This window comes from Heteronotia binoei, chromosome 9, assembly GCF_032191835.1.
Source record: "Heteronotia binoei isolate CCM8104 ecotype False Entrance Well chromosome 9, APGP_CSIRO_Hbin_v1, whole genome shotgun sequence".
Taxonomy (NCBI): Eukaryota; Metazoa; Chordata; class Lepidosauria; order Squamata; family Gekkonidae; genus Heteronotia; species Heteronotia binoei.
Window position 1 is genome coordinate 80,284,031 of NC_083231.1, and position 22,522 is coordinate 80,306,552.

Here is a 22,522-nt window from a genome sequence, read left to right on the forward strand (position 1 = left end):
GTGAGGAGTCTGCTGACCTCAGCGAAGGACTTCTCCGTGAGGCGGGCGGGGGCCGAAAGACCCTTGGCGATCTCGAATGTGGCCGCCCCGCAGACACTCAGGAGAATGTCCCTCTTCACGCTGTCCTCCGTGACCTTGTTGGCCCTCAGGTAGCATTCGACCCTTTCCAGGTAGGACTCCCAGGCCTCTGGATTCACTGGGTCGAACGGCTCAACGTGGCCGGTGGTTCCACCCTGGTTGGCCATGGTGGCTGCGGCGGCGGTCGTGGTCGGTGGTGCCATTGGTCTCCGACGAAGCCGGTGAGGCTAGCATCCCATCCTCGTCGCCAGTGTAACGTACTCAGTCTGGAGACGCGAGTCGGGCAACATTCTTTATTCGGAGCACGTTGCAAGAGAGAGAACACGCGGGCCGGGTCCCGCTTATGTACAATCCCCGGTACAGCCTACTGTTAAACTTCCCGCCACAGCTGGTGATTGGCGGGGGATTTCGCGCCCCACGCGGGAGGCGCCTGGGACAGCCCAGTCGCCTCTGCGCATGGCGCGTATGGCTGCCGATACACTACACCACCCAAAGACTGTGACATTGCTCTCTTAATATACCCTTTTCTTCCAGAGTCCAGTATGAGTACCATTGTTGATCTACATAATTCTCACACTGGTAAAAAAGGTAGGAAAATATTGGCTTCCAGGTAAAACAGCTGCTAGAAAACACAAATAAGACTGAAAGCAGCCATGTGGAATCATCCAATGAAGCAATAGCTAAAGTAGCTAAAAGGAATGTTTCTGCCGAGTTCACAGAACAGTGGGCTTTGTCTTTAGATCCATTCATAGGAAGACTCTTAACCAAGGTGATTCCCAAATGAAAAAGCAAATTAAAAACCTTGGTTTCAAATGCAGTTTAATAAAAATGGAAAACAAATATACAACACAATGTCAAGGGTTCAATTCCAAATTTCAAGTACAGATTATATTTCAAAACTTTGGTTAACATACAGAAAAAATAATGAGACTGAAGAACAGTGGATCTATATGCTTAAATGTAGGTCTGACCCAATCAGACAGAAATAAAAAGATAAGGAACACAAGATCCATACCATTTCCCTGCAAACATTTCCAAGGGCTTTTTTCCCACTCCCAAAAAACTTTCAATTACAGAAATATTGAGAAGAAAAGCACACAGTGGCTATATTGTGAGATTACTGCACATAGGGAGAAGAATTCTCTACTCCTCACCTGTGCATCTTTTTATAAAATACAGCTTTAATGAAGTCTGGATTTAGGTCTGTTTCTCAACTATATAATCATGCTGGAGTTTATTTTTAATACTGTATTTCCAGAAATAATAATTATTCCTTAACCCTCTGTAATTTTTTTCAGCTGCTTTTCCACTTCTTCCACAAATGCTGGAAAGCTCTGATCCAAGAGACATAAACGAATGAAACTGCCTAAATTTTCAGCACTCCATACAGATTGTTGAGATGCGAGAGGAAGTGCAAAACCTGATGTCAGTAAATCCTGCAGAAGCAACCAAATGTGATTAATTTCATTTTTTAAAAAAATCCAGAGCATTTAAAGGATTCTTTATACATATAAAATAGTATCTTTCAGTTAGCATTTGATGCTGACTACTCTTCTCTTGATGAAATAAAGGTGACATGCCAACTTTTGTGTTATGAAGTATACCTTTAAAACCATAGCTATTAGAAACACAATCTAGTTTGGACAATTCAACTAATTTATGACGATTTGCTATGGTTGGTTGCCCATTGCTCTTGTCTACTCTGTAGGGGGTTTTTTTAAAGTTTGTCCAGCATTGTTGTCAAATAGTTCTTTCACTAAGACTCAAGCCCCTGCAGGTTTGGGGGGGTGGGAGGTGGGATGGAATTTTCAGATTTTCCCATCACCTACATATATCTATGGGCTCCCAGATTGTTATGCTCATTTATATAATGTAGAACTTGAAAACCTGTTTCCTTTGCCTAGTTTATACCAAAAGATTGGTAAGACTGGGCAGCGTAGGCTGCTTCAAAACCGCACAAAGCCCAAAATGTCCTGATTTACAATTTTTCTCATATAATTTACAGGAACGACCATATAATATACTTTGCAACATATCCTAACATTTTACAGGTTGTACTCCAATAGAAGTGATTTTGGGAATAGCCAAACAATATCTTATACAATAGTGGTAAAGTCATCACCATGAAGAAACTGCCTTATCATAAGCAAATCAGAATGCAATGCCAAAGATTAATGCAATGGCAACAGTTATAAATGCGTATATTTCTACTCACAATATCAGAGTTGGGAAAAAATATAGAAAAGATCAGCTAAAATGATCAAGTGGATAGAGCTATCTGATTTGATTTCTGAAATCAAATCTCACTGAAAAAAGTGTATTTTTTATTCCAGAGGCAAATGTAATGGCTATCACCAGAGACCTTCCAGAGATATCTAGCTAACTGCTGTTGGAAACTTCTGGATCTTAATCTGATCAGTAACACAATTCCTACAAGTTCAAAAACAATCCATGAAGGAAAACTGCATGCTACCACATTCTGGAAAATGTTACAATAATTGTTTTTAGAATCCTATAATATGCTTCTTAAATGTGGGATTGCTTTCACAAAACCACTATAATGAAAACCCCAAGAGGAAATGTCAAGCTATAAGTGTGAATTAACTCCATATTAACTGCAAGCAGCAAGCATTCATGAAGTGGTGTAAAAGTTGAAAAGAAATGCAAAAAAAAAAAAAAATCAACAACAGATATAAGGGAAGAATCCCATTCCTCGCCATGAATTGGGGATGGGAAATGCTTTGGCCAATACCCCTTGATCATCAAGGAATGAAAGAGGTAAGGCACACAGTGGCCATTTGAAGCCTCATTTGCTCTGGCCCAGAAAGAGTGGGGAGGCAGTACTGAAGCCTGTCCTTCCTTCACTGCTAGGCTTTTGCTTAGTGTAATGTATTCAGAGACGAGACGTGCTGAAGGCAACATGTTTTATTGGATGGTACATCACAGAGCGGGGCAACGCTGGCCGGGACCCGCTTTATATACACTCAGCCCAGAACGGCCCCCCTGCTGGCCCAGACCAATCCTGGCCAGTCAAACTTCTTGCCACAGATCTTGATTGGCGGAGTCCTTTTGGCGCGCTGCGCCGAGTGACCAGGGAATTCCCCCTGGTCACCTCTGCTGCATGGCCGCGCGGTGCTTAAGCACAATACACTACACTCCTCCCCCCCTAGTTCAAGTCACATAATCCTGCAAGTAGGCTGGGGCCCGGCGTTCCTGGGTTGATCGCCTTGGGGTCGCATGGGGCGTTGGGGCGGCCCCCGCAGAGGGGCTCTCCTTTTGGCGATTTTCTTCCGGCAGCTGGCGGGCCACCTCTGGTGGTGGTTCTGGGTCGGCCGGTCTCAGGGAATCGTATGATGGCAGGGTCGGTGCCGGCGGGGCCGCTTCCAGTGGTTCTGTTGTTGGCTCGTTCCCGCTTGCTACTTCCCCAGCGCCTGTTGGCTCTTCCTGCACGGTGTGGCGGTGCAGCTGGTCGATGTGCCTCCGTAGGATCTGGCCCCCCTCCGTCGACACCTCGTACGATCGGGACCCCGTCACTCGCAGTACCTGGCCTGCTACCCATTCTGGTCCGCTTGCGAAGTTCTTCACATAGACTGGGTCGCCTGGGAAGAACCCCCGCGCTGCTTCCCTGACCTCAGGGGAGTTGCGGATGTCGGTGGCCCATCAGTGCAGCCTGTCCAGCCTGGTTATCAGTTTCCTCCCCATCAGTAGTTCCGCGGGGCTTGACCCTGTTGTGGGGTTGGGGGTAATCCTGTTGTGGAACAGGAAGGCTGCCAGGCGATGGTCCCAGTTCCCCTGCACGATGCGACCCAGGGCCTCTTTGGTGGTCCGCACCATGCATTCTGCCTGGCCGTTGGTGGCCGGATGGAAGGGGGCGGATCTAATGTGCTGGATGAGGTACCGACTGATAAACTCCCAGAATTCCTGGGAGGTGAATGCGGTCCCATTATCCATGACCAGGGTATCGGGGATCCCGTGCGTACAAAAGACCCTCCGCAAAACCCTGACAGCCGCTGCTGTGGAGGTGGTTGCAACCGGGATCACCTCCAACCATTTAGTGTAGGCATCGACCAGGATGAAGAATATCTGGCCCTGGTATGGCCCGGCAAAATCTAAATGCAGGCGGGACCATGGCCGCCTGTTGGACTCCCAGCGGTGGACGGGGGCGCTAGGCGGATCGGGCCGGGATTCTTGGCAGGGTTGGCACCTTCTCACCCACCCCTCAATCGCCTCATCCATGCCTGGCCACCATACGTAACTGCAGGCCAGGGCTTTCATTCTCACAATCCCTGGGTGGGTTTCGTGTAGGGCGTCTAAAACTTGCTTGTACATGGGGGGGGGGGGGGGGAACCACCACCCTGCTGCCCCAGAGTAAGCACCCCTTGTGAGTGGATAGTTCATCTTTGCGTGACGCGAATGGCCTGAACACACTGTTCACCTTGCCCGTAGGCCACCCCCTCCCCACCCAGTCCAGAACCCGTGCAAGGATGCGGTCCCTGCCTGTAGCCTGAGCCACCTCGTCGGCGTGGAGCGGCCACTCGGGCAGAGACTCTATGAGCATCACCTGGTGGGCTGGGGTGGGGTCTGGCTCCATCGAGGGCAGCGGCAGGCAGCTGAGGGCGTCCGCGTGTCCCATGGCTTTGCCCGGGTGGTGTACCAAGGTGTAGGAGTAGGAGTTAAGGAATTGGTTCCACCTCAGGACTCACTGGGACAAGATTTGTGGGGTCTGTCGGTCGGGGGCGAGGAGGCCCAGAAGCGGCTTATGGTCCGTGGCAATGGTGAAACGCCTACCATATAGGTAGTTGTTGAACTTGTGCACCCCCGCCACGATTGCCAGAGCTTCCTTGTCGATCTGAGCGTAGTTGCGCTCCACGGGGGCTAGGGTTCTTGAATAGTACGCCACCGGAACCTCCCTCCCGTCCGGGAGTTGGTGCCCCAGAACTGCGCCCACCCCGTACGGGGAAGTGTCGCAAGCCAGGATCAGCGGCAGGGCTTCGTCGAAGTGGTGGAGCACAGCGTTGGAGACAAGGAGGTCCTTGACCTCCTGAAAAGCTGCGGCTTGGCGCTTTCCCCAAACCCACGGGGCTTGTTTATCGAGCAGCCGGTGGAGTGGCTCCGCTATTGCCGCCTTGTGGGGCAAGAACGAATGATAGAAGTTCAACAACCCCAAGAAACTTTGGAGCTCCGCCTTACATGTGGGGGCTGGGGCTTGGACGATAGCCCTGGTTTTGTCCTCCGTTGGGTGAATCCCCACTGCGTCCACGGCGAACCAGGAACTCCACCCGCGGTACCCCTAGCAAGCATTTTTCTTTTTTGACTTTCAGCCCCGCTGCTTGGAAGCGGCTGAGGACCTCCCTCAGGCGGCTGCTGAATTCCTCTGCGTCTGGGGTGGCGATTAGAACGTCATCGAAAAATGGCTGCACCCCGGGGATCCCTTTAAGAAGAGAGTCCATTATACTCTGAAAGAGCCCTGGAGCTACGCTAACCCCAAATTGTAGCCTCCGAACCCTAAAAGCTCCCCAGTGAGTTACAATGGTCTGTGCCTCGGCAGTTTTGGCGTCGACCAGTAATTGCTGGTACGCTTGTGCCAAATCCAGCTTCCCAAAAATTTTGGACCCTGCTAGTGCCGCCAGTACGTGGCTGACCACTGGGACGAGGTAAGGGTTGTCCTGGAGCGCTTTGTTGATAGTGCACTTGTAGTCAGCGCAAATTCTCACCTCCCCATTTGACTTCACAGGTGTGACTATGGGGGTTTCCCAGGCCGCATAGGACACTGGTTCTAAGACTCCCTGGGCTGTGAGGCGGTCCAGCTCCGCCTCAATCTTTGGTTTTAAGGTGAACGGGACCCGCCTTGCATTGAGCCGGATTGGTTTGACCAGGGGATCGAGCAGCAGGGTAATGGGCGGCCCTTTGTAACTCCCCAGGGACCCATTGAAAATGGCAGGGAACTCCCGGCAGATGTCGCCTGTACTTGCTCTACCCCCACTAACTGGATCCCTAGTGGTTGGGACCAGGCCAAGCCCAGTAAGGTGGTGAGCTGTCGCTTGACCACCAGAATGTCCAGAGGACCCCTGAATTTCCTTCTCTCCACCCGTACCTGGACCCATCCCACAATGTGTACCGGGTTTTTTTGGAAGTCCCTCAGGACAAAGTCAACCGGCCTCAGTTGGAGGTGGCGGCGGGGGCACAGTTTCTTTAGGGTTTCCTCCGAAATTATGGAGATAGAGGAACCCAAGTCCACTTCCATGAGGCATGGGGTGCCCTCGATGAGGACTGTCATTTTAACCTTGTCGGGGGCGGAGAGGGACAAGTTCAATACCTGCAGGCTGGTTGACGCTGTTGTGTGGGCCTCGGTGGAGTCGTGATGCGCTGTCGGTCGCCGACGGCTGTTCTTGGCCTGGCAAGCCCGAGCGATGTGGCCCATCTTTCCACAACTACGGCAGTCCATGTTGCAGTATGGACAGTCCCTCCTCTCGTGGGGGTCGCCGTCGCTGGCGCACTGGATGGTGGAGGGTCTCTCCGTCGCTTGTTGCCTCGTGGTGGCTCTTGGGTCTGCTCCTTGTGGCCGCCGGAGCTGGAAAGCCTCTTCGTCCTCCCGGTCGCCCGGCGCCATCTCTTCATGGTGGACTGCCTCTCCACGTGGGTGGCTGTATGCCTTGGTGGCCCTCTCGAAGGCCGTCGCCTTGTTGAAGGCTTGTTGGAGGGTGAGCTCTTCCTTGGCGAAGAGCTTCTGCTGCAGCCTTTCGTCTCGGAGGCCCCAGACGAATTGGTCCCTCAGGGCCTCCTCCCGCTTGTCAAATCCGCAGTTCCCTGCGATCTGGCGGAGAGCGGCCAGGTAGACTGCCGCTGTTTCCCTGGACTTCTGGTCCCTCTTGTGGAAGAGGAATCTGCAGGCTACGATGGATGGTTGGGGCGAGAAATGCCCTGTGAGGAGTCTGACGACCTCCCCGTATGTCCTCTCGGTGAGCTTCGATGGGGCAGAGAGACCTCGTGCGATCTCGAAGGTTGCCTCTCCACAGACATCCCTAATTCGGTTGTCGTCTGTGATCATGTTGGCCCACAGGTAGCATTCGACCCGTTCGATATAGGTCTCCCACCTCTCGGGGTGGTCTGGGTTGAACTCAGCAAGATGGCCCGTCGTTACACTCAAGTTCGCCATCGTGGCGGTGGGCGTCGCAGTTTCTTGCGGTCCTGCGCCTTCCTCGTCTCCAGCCAGGTCAGCTGTTCTCCCTTGGGAAAACCTTCCTAGCCAGATCCCATCCTCGTCACCAGTGTAATGTACTCAGAGACGAGACGTGCTGAAGGCAACATGCTTTATTGGATGGTACATCACAGAGCGGGGCAACGCGGGCCGGGACCCGCTTTATATACACTCAGCCCGGAACGGCCCCCCAGCTGGCCCAGACCAATCCTGGCCAGTCAAACTTCCCGCCACAGATCTTGATTGGCGGAGTCCTTTTGGCCCGCTGCGCCGAGTGACCAGGGGATTCCCCCTGGTCGCCTCCGTTGCATGGCCGCGCAGTGCTTTACTCAAGCACAATACGCTACAATTAGCATTTAGATGATCTTGTCTTGACCCAGTGAGAGTTTTTGGCTGCAATGTGTGAGAATTTTCAGCTGCAAGTTTCTTCAGAGCATGGGAATGACACAATCTACTCAGTATTAGGGAATCTGTCATACTGGTTGTTGAGTTCAATAAGGAGAGGAAATAGTGGAAGTGGGTAGATCCTGTCCTGAGCAGGGAGGCCTTCCCCCTTTGAACACAGCTGTTACATCTTGCGCTGGGGCAATGCTTCAGCTGCAAGGTTTTCCATTTCAGGTGGGAAATGTTTTGTAAAGGTAGGGCAGCACCTCCAAGATGTTTCCTCTTGAGCCACCTGTTTGGTATGGGAGGCCTACAGTGAATGCAGTCTGAAGGGGCATACTAAAACATTTTGGCAGCATAGTTGGCCTTCCATTCCTGTTGCTATTTCCTTCCTTAATAGTGGACAGGGGAGACCTGGGTTGGCTCAGAAACTGGCACAATACAGAGCCTATTCCACACGCACACTGTTCAGGTGAAGTAGGATTTTCCTAATGGATCCAAGGGGCACTGGCAGGGTTGCCTGGACAATGCAGGGCAGTGATCCCACATTCATGTCTCATGAAGGAGTTTGTTCATTTGTAATGATAGCTAGATAGCTAGATAACTGTAGCAACCAAATAAATGCCTTGTTCTGGGTCTTGTTGGAAGGAGGCAATGACTGGAGTGCTGGAGGAGGAGAAGAGGGATAACTCTCCCAAAGGGCTCTTCTGCCAACATTTAAAGGACAAGGATATTAGACACTGGCTGCAGGACTCCTCTTTTCTTTGCAGGTTTGCCAGTCCCCAGGTCCAAGAGAGGGATCACCTGGTTTCAGGGGCTTCACCGTGCTGTGGACCAGCTGGCTGGTGGGGGAAACCCTGTCCCTAAACAGGAATGTCACTTTGCAACATCCCCAATACATTGGGGCACTTTGGCTTGAGGGTACTCTGTCTCTATGGTTTGAGGGTGAATATACCATAGAGTTTCATCCCAAAACCAGAGCATCACCCCCAGAATCACCAACATGATGATGTCGGTGCATCACACAATGTTGTGCGATGCTACCCCCCCCCCCCCCCGAAAATCTCCCAGATCCTCCCACCAGAGCAACGAGAGGACCTGGCAACCCTATTCCTTTGGCATCTCCAGATAAAAGCATTAGAAAGTAGGGTGAATGTAAAGCTGCAGAGTGGTCAAATTGGAACAGGATAGGTAAGCAGAATTTAATGCTCCTATTTAGGAGGAGACACCTCAAGTTTCAACTCCTAACAGCAAACCTGCTGCAGTGGTTCCTGGAAGTAGTTTGGGAACAAGAAGTGGCACAACCTTGCTGTGGAATAGAGAGGGGAATGGAGAGTGGCATCGATTTTCCTTTGTGGCCCAAGTGGGAATGCTATGGTGGGTTCCTGGAGGGTGCCTGGGCTATTCTCTCTATGGCTTAGTCTAGGGTTATTCCTTGTGAGGAAGTTAGGTATAGCCAATGAACAATGGTTCACCTGCCATGGTCCCAACTGGATCTCCATGCACACTTATTTAAAAGGGGGGAAAGGAAGATTCTTATGACAAGCCCTGCTCTGCTGTTTACTTTGAAACCTGCAGCTGGGATAAGAGGAATTAAAGGGAAATTTATTTTGGCTTATTCTGAACAGGTTTTTTTTAAGATTAGATTTCTATGTGCCTATCTGTGATTTTATTTTCTTTCAAAAATACCCTGATTAGGAATTACAACACTTGGATTGGATTCCATGGTTTAATGACTGGAAGTAGATGATTAAGTATTTAAAAATACATTTATGGTTCCATATATTCCAGTTCAACATGTGAACTCCCTCTCTCCCCTCCCATCTCACTGGCTGCCTTTCTTCACATTAATTTGCCCTCTTGCTTTTTAAACTTTTTATTATCATCATGAGCAGTGAGTGGATTTTGTCCAATCTGAAAGCAACAGATTATTTCACTTAGAGATCCCCCTTTCTAGTTCTAACAGATAAAATAATAATAATAAAATAAACCTAACAGCACAGCTTGCAATCTTTATTAGTGGAAGGGAACAAGAGTCCAGTAGCACCTTAATGACTAACAAATTTGTGGCAAGGCATGAGCTTTCACGAATCACTGCTCACTTCTTCAGGTACAGCAAGAATGTGAGTCCCTCTGTTCTTATATCTTGGAGAGTGAAATGATTTCAGATGCCAAATAAAAATAGCAGCCACTGGTAATGAGAGAAGAAACCTCTCTAGTGTTTTCACTAGACAAAAAATTTAAAGTCAGTTACAGCTATGGAGCAGGCAGTAAAGGAAAAGTTACAAAGCATTTAAGGAAGGAAGACTAACAGGATCCTTCATGTTTCATCTGCTGCCTGACCTGAATATCACTCATTTGGGAGAAGTGCCAAAGTTAACAGCTGATGAGTATCATTTGATTCACCACTTGCCTCACCCTAAGGGTGGTTCTGTTGGTGATTTGATCACCATTGTGCTTTGTTAAGTATTCTTTATTATATAGCACAGTTAGGATGCACAGGGCCTGAGGGAAGGAAGCAATGTGTGACATTAAGTCAGCCTCCCATCTGTTGCCTATATGCTGGAAGACTAGCCTCTTGGCTTACATTCAAGGGTTAGTATTATTCTAATAAGACCCTTCCCTTGAGATGTTTGATTTAATGTTCAATTTTTGAAAACTTTTGTTTCCTTTTTGTTCATTATTTGGAAGATAGATAGATATTTTTATTTATGTTTATTTTATCAAATTTATATCCCACCCTCTTCTAACGGGGGGCTAACAACAGTTAAAAACCACATCGAATATTTTAAAACAGAATATACAATAAAAACAATTCCATACATTTCCTGCCATAAAAATCCAAGATGCATGTCTGATTATCTGTATTTGTCCAATGAGATTGTCAGTGCCGTGGGACATTAGCTACCTCCCCTTAGATAGATAGACAGACAGACACCAAATGGACAAAAAGGAAGCAAATACAGACACACAACACATGATTTGACTTTTATCCTGCTGTCCCTCACAAGAGGGCTCAGGGCAGGTCACAACATTTCAATCAACAACATAATAACAATAAATAACAATGTTAGAGATTAAGTAGAAACAACCAATTAAACAAAGTTAACCTTAAGAGATAAATTTTAAAACTGAGTTACAGTCCAATCAAATAGACGACAACTAGACAAAGCAGATTCATAGTGCTTCCTGTGGTGATGCTCTATTTGCCTCTGTGAGTAGGGCAAATTGTGCTGAGCACTGTAAGCACTGCAGCAGTGCAAGCAGGGGAAGCCAAGATGGTTGGAAGACTGCCGCTTCAACCAAAGCTCCATTTTACAGGTCCTGCAAAATTGTAATAAATCCTGCAGGACCCTGGTTTTAACTGTTTCACCAGGTCAGGGCCAGAAAAAGCCCTGTCAAGGCTAAGTGAATGTCCTTTTGGCCAGGGATTGCCAGGAGGTGTTGCTCTGCAGAACATAAAACTACAATCCCGTAGATATGTTGGTCTTTGGATGCATAGGTCAGCACCATGACTTTGAACAGAATTCAGTATTCAATTGGCAGCCAGTGCAATTGGCACAACACCAGCAAAATACATACCTTCACAGACATCACCATCAGCAGGTGTGGCCACTGCATTTTATAATAGCTGCAGTTTCCAGGTCAGGTTCAAGGGCAGCCCAGCATAGAGTGAGTTACAATATTCCAGCCTGGAAGTGATCATTGTGTGGATCACTGTAGCTAAATCCTACAAGGTAAGACAAGGAACCAACTGCCTGACCAGCTGAAGATGGTAAAAGGCTGATCTGGCAAGTGTGGTGACTTGGGCCTCCATAGAAAGTGAGACATCCGGGATCACCACTAGGCTTCTCACCTTCACCCTCAGTGCTGGCGCTAGAAGGTAGGAGCTAGAGCATGGGATAATGTGCTTTCCTGACAGCACAATTTCCTTAGTTGTTGTATGGCATGGAGAAAAGAGGGGTGAAGCTCAGCACCTCTCAGCACTAATTTTTGTATAAGCAATTACCCTGGAGGTCCTTTCCAGAAACTAGATGACCCTGGACGTCCCTTCCAACTCTATGATTCTATGATTAAAAAACAAGTCATGGCAGTAATGCCTAAGCTGAGTTTTGAACCAGGATGAAGTTGTCCTTAATCAAAACCAACCTTTGAGGGGTGTTTTAGTTAACCCGCACAAGTTGAGAGTAAGGTAAGCAAGTTTAATTCATTCTACAAATCACATTAAAGAAAAACCCAGGCAGATTCCACATGAGGAGGGGTTGTCACAGTAGTCATGTTTCTGGTGCAATTGTTGCTCTGTTTGCACTGGCAACAGAGATTCTAAATGCACAGGGTAATCTGTTTTTGTACTCTTGTTTGCTGTGGTTTCCCTTTCACACCACATGTGGATTGCATCTCTCACCACTACCACCCACAGCTGCAGTTCGCATGCTGCTCTCCGCACTTTAATTTTTCAGTGCATGCATACATATCGCTGCTCAAAAGAAGTGCAAAAATACTTTTTAAAGCATGCATTTGCACAACACTGCTCCTGAATAATGCAATACTTGAATCTTTGGTAATGCTAATTATTAGAAATTACTGGGTCCTACTGCTTGGAGGAAAGGGAGAAATCAACTCAGGAACTTTTCAAATGTTTTATCTACAGAACAGAGAAAAACACTTGGCACTTATATTGGCATTGCCCCTCTCCAAATCACAATTTTTGTTGGAGTCAGCAATGCCACTATAGCACTGTGAAAATGCAGAGGAAAGGCAGAAAGGGGCCTTTCATTCAAATACATTCTGAACATGTGAAAATGATTGTCCCAATAGCACCATGCTTGGAAAGATCTTTTGTTCCCAGGATTCCTGCATGAGGATGATTTTGTTTGGAAACAAAAGTGCACAACTAGAGTTGATGAAACAAAGTTCCATATGACATTAGTCACAGTTTAACCCAGATTTATACGTCCCACATCTTCACTTCAGGATATGGGGGCAAATTGTTTGGAACTGAGGAAGAAGCTACACACAGGAATGTGGGAATTGTTACTAAACTGGGCAACAAAGGAAAAATAAAACAAAAACAAAAGGAATGTTCTGGCATGTTTGCCCTTTTGACATGTAAATTAAGTTGAACTTTCAAGCCGATAAGAACGTTTCCTCTACATTTAAGAAAAGTTAACTTTTTTGCCACAGGAATGAACTGTCATGTGTTCAGATATTTACCTTTGCTAGGTCTGCCACAGTTACTCTTCCTTGAGCTGGAGGAACCTGTAAAATATTGAAACTATATATAAACCAACTATATATAAGCCAACAAAAATAGTACAGAAAACATCAACAACAATGAGTATTAGTCCAATCTGATCATGTCAAAATATGGGGTAGCAAAGCCCTGTCAGCTCTCCCTGCTGGTTGCCTCTGGTTCTCAACACTACCACTGCTGGCCAGGACAAAGGCTAGCCAGCCATGCTGAAGGGGAGACAATACCTTCCTTTCCTATCATCTTACTCTGGTTCTGCATGCTGCTTCCTGGGAGGAGGCCTGACCATTTGGCTAGTTTTGTGTTTGTGTTGTATGTGTGTTTCTGCATGTGTGGGAAATTACACACACACTCACACAAGATTAGGTGACATGATAAGAACAAGGAAGGAGAAAAAATAGGAATCAGAAAAACCATACCAAGGTCCATCTGCAATTTTCTTCAGATTTACAGGCAAATTAAGGCTATTCTTACAATCCCTAACTTGGCTAACTAATACGATTTTCTGATGTTAAAAAGCATCTAGAATAGATCTTTACTGAAGTATTTTGTTTCTTTTTTATTTTAAGCTAGTTTGAAAAAGATATTCTGAATGTATGTAATATATTGTAAAATTATAACAGCCCTGCTGCATTGAACTGAAGATAGTTTTGTCTGACACTGTTCTCTGTCCTTGAATGTTCAGTTTAAAGTGATGCAAGGACTTCCGGGCGCCGTTATCTTGGCTTCAGAGCTGCTTGCAGATCACCTCTCTGCGGCAGCTCTGAGTCTGGCGGTTGGAGGGGTGTCACAGAAGTGATGCCCCCATAGAAAAAGCCCGGAGAGGCTTTTTCTTAGGCATGGGTTTTTTATGGGAAGAGAGGGGCTCAGCGGCAGCTGCCTCTGTGTTCCCTGTATGTCCCGAAGCTCCGCAGCCATGAAAGCTGGTATGTCAGTAGAAAAAGAACGCCCGATCGCTTTCTTGCTTTCATTTCCTCCAGTACGTCTTTGAAGTAGCGTTCCTCTACTCCTAAAGTGATGATTCTACTTAACTAGGTGTTTTTCTAATTCTACTCCCTGATGGGTCACTCTGCATAACAACAAGAGACTAGCTCAAAAGAAGAACAAGAGGCCTCAGAATGTCATGAGCAGTCTTAACTAATTAAATTGGACTGAATACATTTACTAAAATCGACCCGGATTATAATTGGACACATACTAAAGAGATTATTAAGAGGTCGCAATATGATCTGAACTCAAAGGAGATATATTTTAGAGAGATCTCTCTTTATCGCCTGACTGTATTTGAAAGAATGGCATTTAAAGCTTTCGATGGAGCTGTTGTGGAATGTGGATTAGCAGGAGCTTGAAGCGATTTTACAAGCTGATCTGGGTTTTGTTATCAGAGAAAAATGGAATTGCTTAGCGAAGTGTCTCATGGAAAAGATATCTGTTCAAATCTCGTTTCTCTGAAAGAAGATCTTATCTCATTTATGCAGCTCCTTAAAGACCAAATGAGTGGTTTTATGCGGACAGCTAATAAAATTGCAAATCTACAGGGGCTGAATGCTAAAGAGAGTGTACTGACGGCTCTGAAATTTGAAGGGGAAAGTGATACGATTCGAAACAAACAAAGGAAAATCAAGATGGTCTCCTCTGTCTCAGTTTTAAAACCAGGCTGGAAATCAAAAAACAGTGGAATTAGGCTGAGAAGGGAAAATGGTGTTGAATTCTTCCCCCCCGTGGTTGAGGGGGCAGGCCATGTTGAGAAGAGAAAAGTTGCACTCCAATCAACAAATCAAGATGTGAAAAGCTTTTCGGAAAAAGAATTTTGAATTTTTTCTTTTATTTTTGTGAATGGTTGGACATGGAACAGGTCACTGCAGCACCAGCACTGTGTCGCCTCATAAGGATGCCTCTAAGCCAGGCAACCAGGTGTTGCAGAGGTGGGAATTAGGGGGAAGCCATGCCTGGTGCACACCATGGAATGGCGGTAGGGTTTCAGCAGTAAGCCATGACAGCAGAGGAGAGGCAGGTTGAGGATCCAGTCTCTGGAAACCAGCACAAGTTGGACAAATAGCCTTTTGAAAGTTCAGAGAAGTTGGGGGCAGTAGGGAGGACAGCCAGACAGGGAAAGCTATTGGCCCATTAGCCAGGCCCTCATCACAGAAGAAAGGGCACTGGAAGAATCTGCTTTCCAAGGAAGACTGCAATTATACACAAACTGATTTTGGACTATATTCAATTTAATTTAGTGAGTCAATATGTTTTTCTTTCCTGATAATGGAAGAAAGAAAGGTAAAATTTATGGAGATTTTTATACTTGTAGGTAGAATGATTTGAATATTTTATTAGCAGGTAGAATTATAATTGATATATTTATACTGGTTTCTGTTTCCCTCACTCTGTTAATGCCCTTTCCCCCCATGTCTAACCGTTTGCACTTCACGCGTGTGGCACAGTGACATCACCTGGAAATGTCATTGCAACGGCATGCAGCACGCCTCTGCTCAGCAGCCCTGTCCTGCTTTGTAGGGAGCTGAGCAGGGGCCACAGGGGGGCGGGGGGCTTGCTTTTAATTCTCAGCAAAGTGGGACAGAGCTGCTGGAAAGGAGGTGCGTTGTTTCTTCGCTCCGATTGCTCAGAACGAAGAAACAATGCCCTGCGGGCCCCCTGCCCAGCTGACCACTTCCGCTTTGTAGGGAGCTGAGCAGGGGCAGTGGGGGGTGTTGTTTCTTCGCTCCGAGCAATCGGAGTGAAAAAACAACACCCACCGTGGCCACTGCTTAGCTCCCTACAAAGTGGGAGAGGCCGGCTGGGCAGGGGGTGCATTGTTTCTTCGCTCTGAGCGATCAGAGCAAAGAAACAACGTTCCTCCTGCCCAGCAGCTCTGTCCTGCTTTGGAGGGAACTGAGCAGGGGCCGAAGTGGGAGAGGGCAGCTGGGCAGGGGCTGTGTCGTTCTTTCTTTGCTCTGATCACTTGGAGTGAAGAAAGAACGCCTCACAGTATCAGGGTCAATGCGAGTGGGGACGGGGAGGGGGCGCCCACCCCTGCAGCGAGGTGGTGCCCCAGGTAGCTGCCTACCTCGCCTACTCCCACATGCCGGTCCTGAGTCCAGCTGACATAACAGCAATGTCAATTGGGAAAGTATATCATGCTCCACAGGAAGAAACAGAAATGGAAGTAACTGTTTTAGAGTGATGAGAAATTAAAGTCTTATATGAGAGATGAGAAATTTTGAAACTTAACAGATCAAAAATGTTTCCTTTGCTCAAAAAAAAGTGCAACAGAGGTTAAATCTTATGTTGGATCCATTTACCTTTCTGAGTCTCTCGTTTCATCAATGAAATACATGTATTTTATTTATTTATTTAATTTATATCCCGCCCTCCCTGCCAAAGGCAGGCTCATTCCAAAAAGAGATCATGGCTAACTGATAAACATTTGGAAGATTGCTAGGGACCTTGCATATTATCCTATTAAAAGTTGAGAGCCAGTTTGGTGTAGTAGTTAAATGTGCGGACTCTTATCTGGGAGAACTGGGTTTGATTCCCCATTCCTCCACTTGCAGCTGCTGGAATGATCTTGGGTCAGCCATAGCTCTGGCAGAGATTACCCTTGAAAGGGCAGCTACTGTGAGAGCCCTCTCAGCCCCACCCACCTCACAGGATGCCTGTTGTGGGGGAGGAAGATAAAAGAGATTGTGAGCCGCTCTGTGAAATTCGGAGTGGAGGGTGGGATATAAATCCAATATCTTCATCTTCTTCTATGCTCCCAATTAAGGAAAGTTGTCAGGGGAGATGCAGTGTCAACCCTCACACTTGTGAGTTGCGTTTTAATGTCTGTCAAAGAGCAAAAGGAGGTAACAGCTTGCTACCAGTCAACCCTCCTGCTACCAGCAATCTAGTATTGATTCAAATTGTAACACACTGAAGTGATTCTCTGACTTGGAACACGGCCTTTAGCAGCATAGTTTATCATGTATATTAGTTCAATATTTAAATTGTTTCACACTTGTGGTTTGCTTTGTTAGCTACTTTGAGTTATAGAGAGAAGGTAGGATGTAAATAAATAAATTAATAACAATACATATGTCACTGCTTTGGGTAGTAATGGGGTCATGTCTGATGGTGTCCTCCTGAGCTGAGGCCAAAGACAAAAAGGCACCTGGAAATTGTGATCGTGAGCAAAGAGGGCTTGACATCCTGTTAAATGGTGCTTCTGCCTGAAATCCTGAAGAGTTACTATCATCGTTAAGAATAATATCATTCTCTGACTCTTCGGTGGCAGTCATTTTGAGGTTCTCTCCACTTCCTGAAGGAGCTGTTTAGTTGGTTCTGCCTTGTATTCTTTTTTGTGCTGTTTCAATATTTATTAGTTTCATTTATTTATTACAGCAGTGATGTATTTTAATAGGTATATCTATATTGGATTAGAAGCTATGAATCCATCCTGCTAATGGAAGAACCCTCCTCCAGCAGAAGAGGAATGTTCTGATGAAGGAAAGCTGCCTCATTAGTGAAACCAGTTAATAGGATCTAGCCTACGGTTGTTAGCAATCTTAAGGATTCTCGATTTACTAAAAAATGAGGTATCAGTGTTTTAAATAAAAAGAGTACAAGAAAATTTTTTCAAAAAAGAATAATAAGCACAAGTTAAAATTTAAGTATTATTCAGTTGCAGCTGCCACAACTTAACTAAAGACAAACTGTAAATAGAATGAGAAGCTGCTATACTTCTGTTTTCTGTTCATCTAACTACCCACAAATACAAGCATCTCGTCAACTTACCATGTGTTGCTCTGAGAGATTTTGTTCCACATCTTTCACTTGACCTTCATCTTCAAGTGGCTGGCTGTGACTTTGCTGCAGTTCCTGTCCTGTTGCATCCATTACTTGAATGGGTACATACTCAACAAGTTTTTGTGCACAGTTGCAGCAGTGCTGCTCTCTCTGTGTTTTGGAATCTCCCGCAAATTGAACACGAAACATACGATGTTTGTTCTATTTCAAAGCCAGAGAGAAAAACTGACATTTAGTTTTCAAGCGCTTGCATACCCAGCAGAAACTGAATTCTGGGACTTTCAGGTACATTTTCAAAAACCTGTGCCAATGCAAACATATTTCAACAACTGCTATTATGCATCGTTCTCTTTTAATGGATACTAAAAAATAGCTATTAAAAAAAGAGAATACTGCAGATTTATACCCCGCCCACTCAGATTAGTTTATAATCTCCTGTTATCTTTTCAACCCCCCAAAACAGACACCCTGTGAGGTGGTGGGGCTCAGAGGGCTGTCACAGCAGCTGCCCTTTCAAGGACAACATCTGCCAGAGCTATTTTGGTCCATGACTTCAGGTCCATGACTTCAATTGGTTTAGAAGGATAGAACTCTGCTCTTGGAGCGCATAAAACCAGTCATGCCATTGGAAGGGGAAAAAAATCACAAAACTGCGACTGACTTATTTCAGCCATGTCATGCGGAAGACCTCACTAGAAAAAACAATTATGCTTGGATTGCTTTGCGGCAAAAGAAAACCAGGCCACTAAAGAACACCATGGTTAGACACCATAAAAGTCAACACCAGCCTGAGCATAGAACTCAAAGAAACAGTGCAAGATAGGAAAACATGGAGAGAGCTGGTCCACATAATTGCCAAGAGTCAGACTGAATGGTTAGCAGCAACAACTCTGCTAAGGATAAAACTGAAGCTGTTATCTTAGCTTTGATTCCTCTAACAACTTTCAAGAGAGAGAAAAGATGACTGTTTCATTGTGAAGCAAACCATTCCAATTTTGATACTGTCATTGTGTATCTTGCTGATAAAAATATTCCATTTAGTCACAGCTTCTTTTTAAAAAAAACTGAGAATAGGGTACAGATAAAAACAATCATATTAAACAATGGCTGCTGACTTGGAGTGGCTTCTTATGTTACTTTTTATCCACATGGCCTTTAATGCCAATATATTAATACCTTCATCAAAGCCATAGAATCATAGAATCACAGAGTTGGAAGGGACCTCCAGGGTCATCTAGTCCAACCCTCTGCACAATGCAGGAAACTCACAAATGCCTCCCCCTAAATTCACAGGATCTTTATTGTTGTCAGATGGCCATCTAGCCTCTGTTTAAAAACCTCCAAAGAAGGAGAGCCCACCACCTCCCGAGGAAGCCTGTTCCACTGAGGAACCGCTCTGACTGTCAGGAAGTTCTTCTTAATGTTGAGCCGGAAACTCTTTTGATTTAATTTCAACCCGTTGGTTCTGGTCCTACCTTCTGGGGCCACAGAAAACAATTCTGCACATCCTCTATAAGCCACTTTGGTGTAGTGGTTAAGTGTGCAGACTCTTATCTGGGAGAACCGGGTTTGATTCCCCACTCCTCCGCTTGCACCTGCTGGAATGGCCTTGGGTCAGCCATAGCTCTGGCAGAGGTTGTCCTTGAAAGGGCAGCTGCTGGGAGAGCCCTCTCCAGTCCCACCCACCTCACAGGGTGTCTGTTATGGGGGAGGAAGGTAAAGGAGATTGTGAGCCGCTCTGAGACTCTTCGGAGTGGAGGGCGGGATATAAATCCAATATCTTCATCTTCTTCTTCTATAATATGACAGCCCTTCAAGTACTTGAAGATGGTGATCATATCACTTCTCAACCGCCTCCTCTCCAGACTAAACATGCTCAGCTCCTTCAAGCTTTCTTCGTAGGACTTGGTCTCAAGACTCCTTACCATCTCTGTTACCATCCTCTGGATTCGTTCCAGTTTGTCTATATCCTTCTGAAAATGTGGTGCCCGAAATGGAACCCAGTACTCCAGGTGAGGTCTTACCAGAGCAGAGCAAAGTGATACCATCACTTCACGTGATCTGGACACTATACTTCTGTTAATACAGTCCAATATTGCATTTGTCTTTTTAGCCACCACATCACACTGTTGACTCATGTTCAGCTTATGGTCCACTAAGACCCCTATATCCTTTTCACACATACTACTGCCCAGACAAGTCTCCCCTATCCTATAACTATGCATGGGATTTTTCTTACCTAAATGCAGATTTTTACATTTATCCCTGTTAAAATTCATTTTATTGGTTTCAGCCCAGTTTTCCAGTCTGTCAAGATCATTTTGATCTGGTCATGTTTTTTTTTGGGGGGGGGAGGTTAAAATATTATTTCTAAATACATCGTCATGAGAAGTGTGAATTAGTGGATCACAATTTCACTCAGTAACAATTTTATGTGATTGTGGCAGACCCAGCACAATTGCTCAATAAGAGCTTCAGATCTAGATAAAACATTCTGAGGGAATATTAATTTAAAAGCATTCTCTAAAAAGAATTTTCTTTATGAATAGTGTATGAATAGTGTACACATACATGTGCACTATTCACAAAAAAGAAAGATTCTAAATGTCTCAGATAAATACACTAATGACTGATTTCCTAAACATAAATCTATTTTTAAAATGGTCTTAATGTGACTATATTTTATGCTCTAGATCTTAAATGTATGATTAATGTACATGTAAATACCTGGAAGAAAATGTGTCAGAAATAGCATACCTTTATCTTTGAACCAAACAGCATGGAGTCTGCTTTTCTTACTATCTTCAACCACTGAGAAGCATCAATTAATGAAAAACCTTCCTGAGATGTAGAGAGAAAATCCAGTGAAAAGCACAGAGAAATCCAGGGTGAAGACAGTGTAAACACCTCACCCCACTTAACGTGTTTGGGGAAAATAGGCTTCTGAACTGGAGACATGAATGATGTCATTAAGGAATGAATATTTGTTTGTATTTTAAAAGACATCTTTCTGATAGTCAATTTAAAAAATGTCTTTTAAAATAATGTAGCAGCTTGTGAATGTAGAAAATTTTTCAGTTTCTGATGCAAGATACTGAAAGACTCCTACATTTACAAATGGTGTTTGCCAAAAGTGTTCTGATATTTTTGAGATCACATTTCTTTTGCCATCTTTGCAGCTCTGCCTGCTTCATATGGCAACGCCCTCTAGCAAGAAAGGCAGGCAATAGTTGACCTTTCTTATTTTGCTGCTTTCAGCTGAATCTCAAGAGATGTCTGGTTTCCTTGTGAATGATCTTAGGCTGCATTCACATACACTAAATAATGTGCTTCGTAACTGGATTGTTACTTTGTAAGAACAGCAAAATCTATTTGCAAACAGTTGCTGTGTGAAAGCACCCCTAGTTTGTTCTACAGCTTCCATCAGTCTTGTTATACCTTTCAGTTCATGTAATGTAATCTTTATTTGTATTTATGATGTCAACTAACAGAATAAAATAAGGTTTTTGCCAACACATTCATTTCTTATAATATCTGATATAATATACTACAGATTATTTCAGAATTATTCTTGTTTAGAAACAACTGATCCTCAGACTTTGCTTTCTTCTTACACATTTCCAAAGAGTAGAAATGATTTTCAGCAAATGCAGCAGACTTACATGATCTTGCATATGTGGTGGGAGAACTGTTATCTTGTAATATAAATATTGTATGAACAATTTTAATCTGTACATTATATAGCATCTACATTGTATAACAGAGAGTGTATTACATAATATATTTTTCTAATGACCCTGACCTGGATATAGCCTAGGCTAGCCTGATCCTGGCAGCTATCGGAAGCTAAGCATGGTTGGCTTTGGGCCCCTGGCTAGTACTTGGAAGAGCAACTTCAGATTCAGATGTTAACACAAAACTTTAGTTAGTGTATCTCTTAAAACCCCAGTATGTCAATCAATCAATCTTTATTGCATTAGCAACAAAATAACATAGCAAAAACAACTAGACTTAACAATAGAAAAAAACTCAGTAAAACATTTAATACAACAATAAAATTTAGGCTGCATTATCAATAATAAATTTTAAGGGTTTAAAAATTATCCAATCACATCCTAAGAAAACAAACCGGAATGGTAAAAAGGAGAGTAGTCAAAGGTTGTTTTCGCACTCACCTTAATCAGCAGCGACGACCCTCTTCACCGCGCAGGATCTGCGCGGATTTCGCACTAATTGCCGCGGAGCACCCAGAAGAGCCGGAAAGTCCCGGCGCTTTTGCGGTGCAAACGGAAACCGCCAAAAACCAGTTTCCGTTTGCGCCGCAAAAGCGCCGGGACTTTCCGGCTCTTCTGGGTGCTCCGCGGCAATTAGTGCGAAATCCGCGCAGATCCTGCGCGGTGAAGAGGGTCGTCGCTGCTGATTAAGGTGAGTGCGAAAACGACCAATATGTCTCATTACTCTTTTTTTTTTTTAAATCTATAATGGCAGTCACAAATCTTGCCACTTCGAAATTAATATATTTATCTCTATCTGACAATAGGAATACTAATTTCTTTTGGCCCGACCCTCCAAGAAGGTGAGATATAATGGTACACAGATTCAGGCAATGGCAAACCACCCCTGAATGTCCCTGCCCTTGAAAACCCTATGCAGCTGCCATAAGTCACCTGTGACTTGACAGCACTTTCCACCACCATTTTTCTGGCTTTCACATTTTTATAGACAAGGCCTTTGTAAGAATGAATGAATAAGGTCTGAAGTATTAATTTTAAAATCTTATTTAGAAAGCTTGTACACTTAGACTCAATGATTTTAAATACAAAGCCAAG

At 45.1% G+C, this 22,522-nt stretch overlaps 1 protein-coding gene across 1 annotated transcript in view; it reads right to left on the reverse strand.

Moving 5' to 3' along the window:
- Positions 1–937: 937 nt before the first annotated feature.
- REC114 (REC114 meiotic recombination protein) overlaps positions 938–22,522 on the reverse strand; it is a 44,553-nt gene continuing 22,968 nt past the window's right edge. The window contains exons 4-7 of the mRNA XM_060246851.1: positions 20,451–20,534; positions 17,682–17,894; positions 12,875–12,919; positions 938–1,514 (exon numbers count right to left, since the gene is read on the reverse strand). Coding sequence (XP_060102834.1) covers positions 1,353–1,514; positions 12,875–12,919; positions 17,682–17,894; positions 20,451–20,534 — 504 coding nt within the window. The 3' untranslated portion in view covers positions 938–1,352. The remainder of the gene's footprint in view (positions 1,515–12,874; positions 12,920–17,681; positions 17,895–20,450; positions 20,535–22,522) is intronic.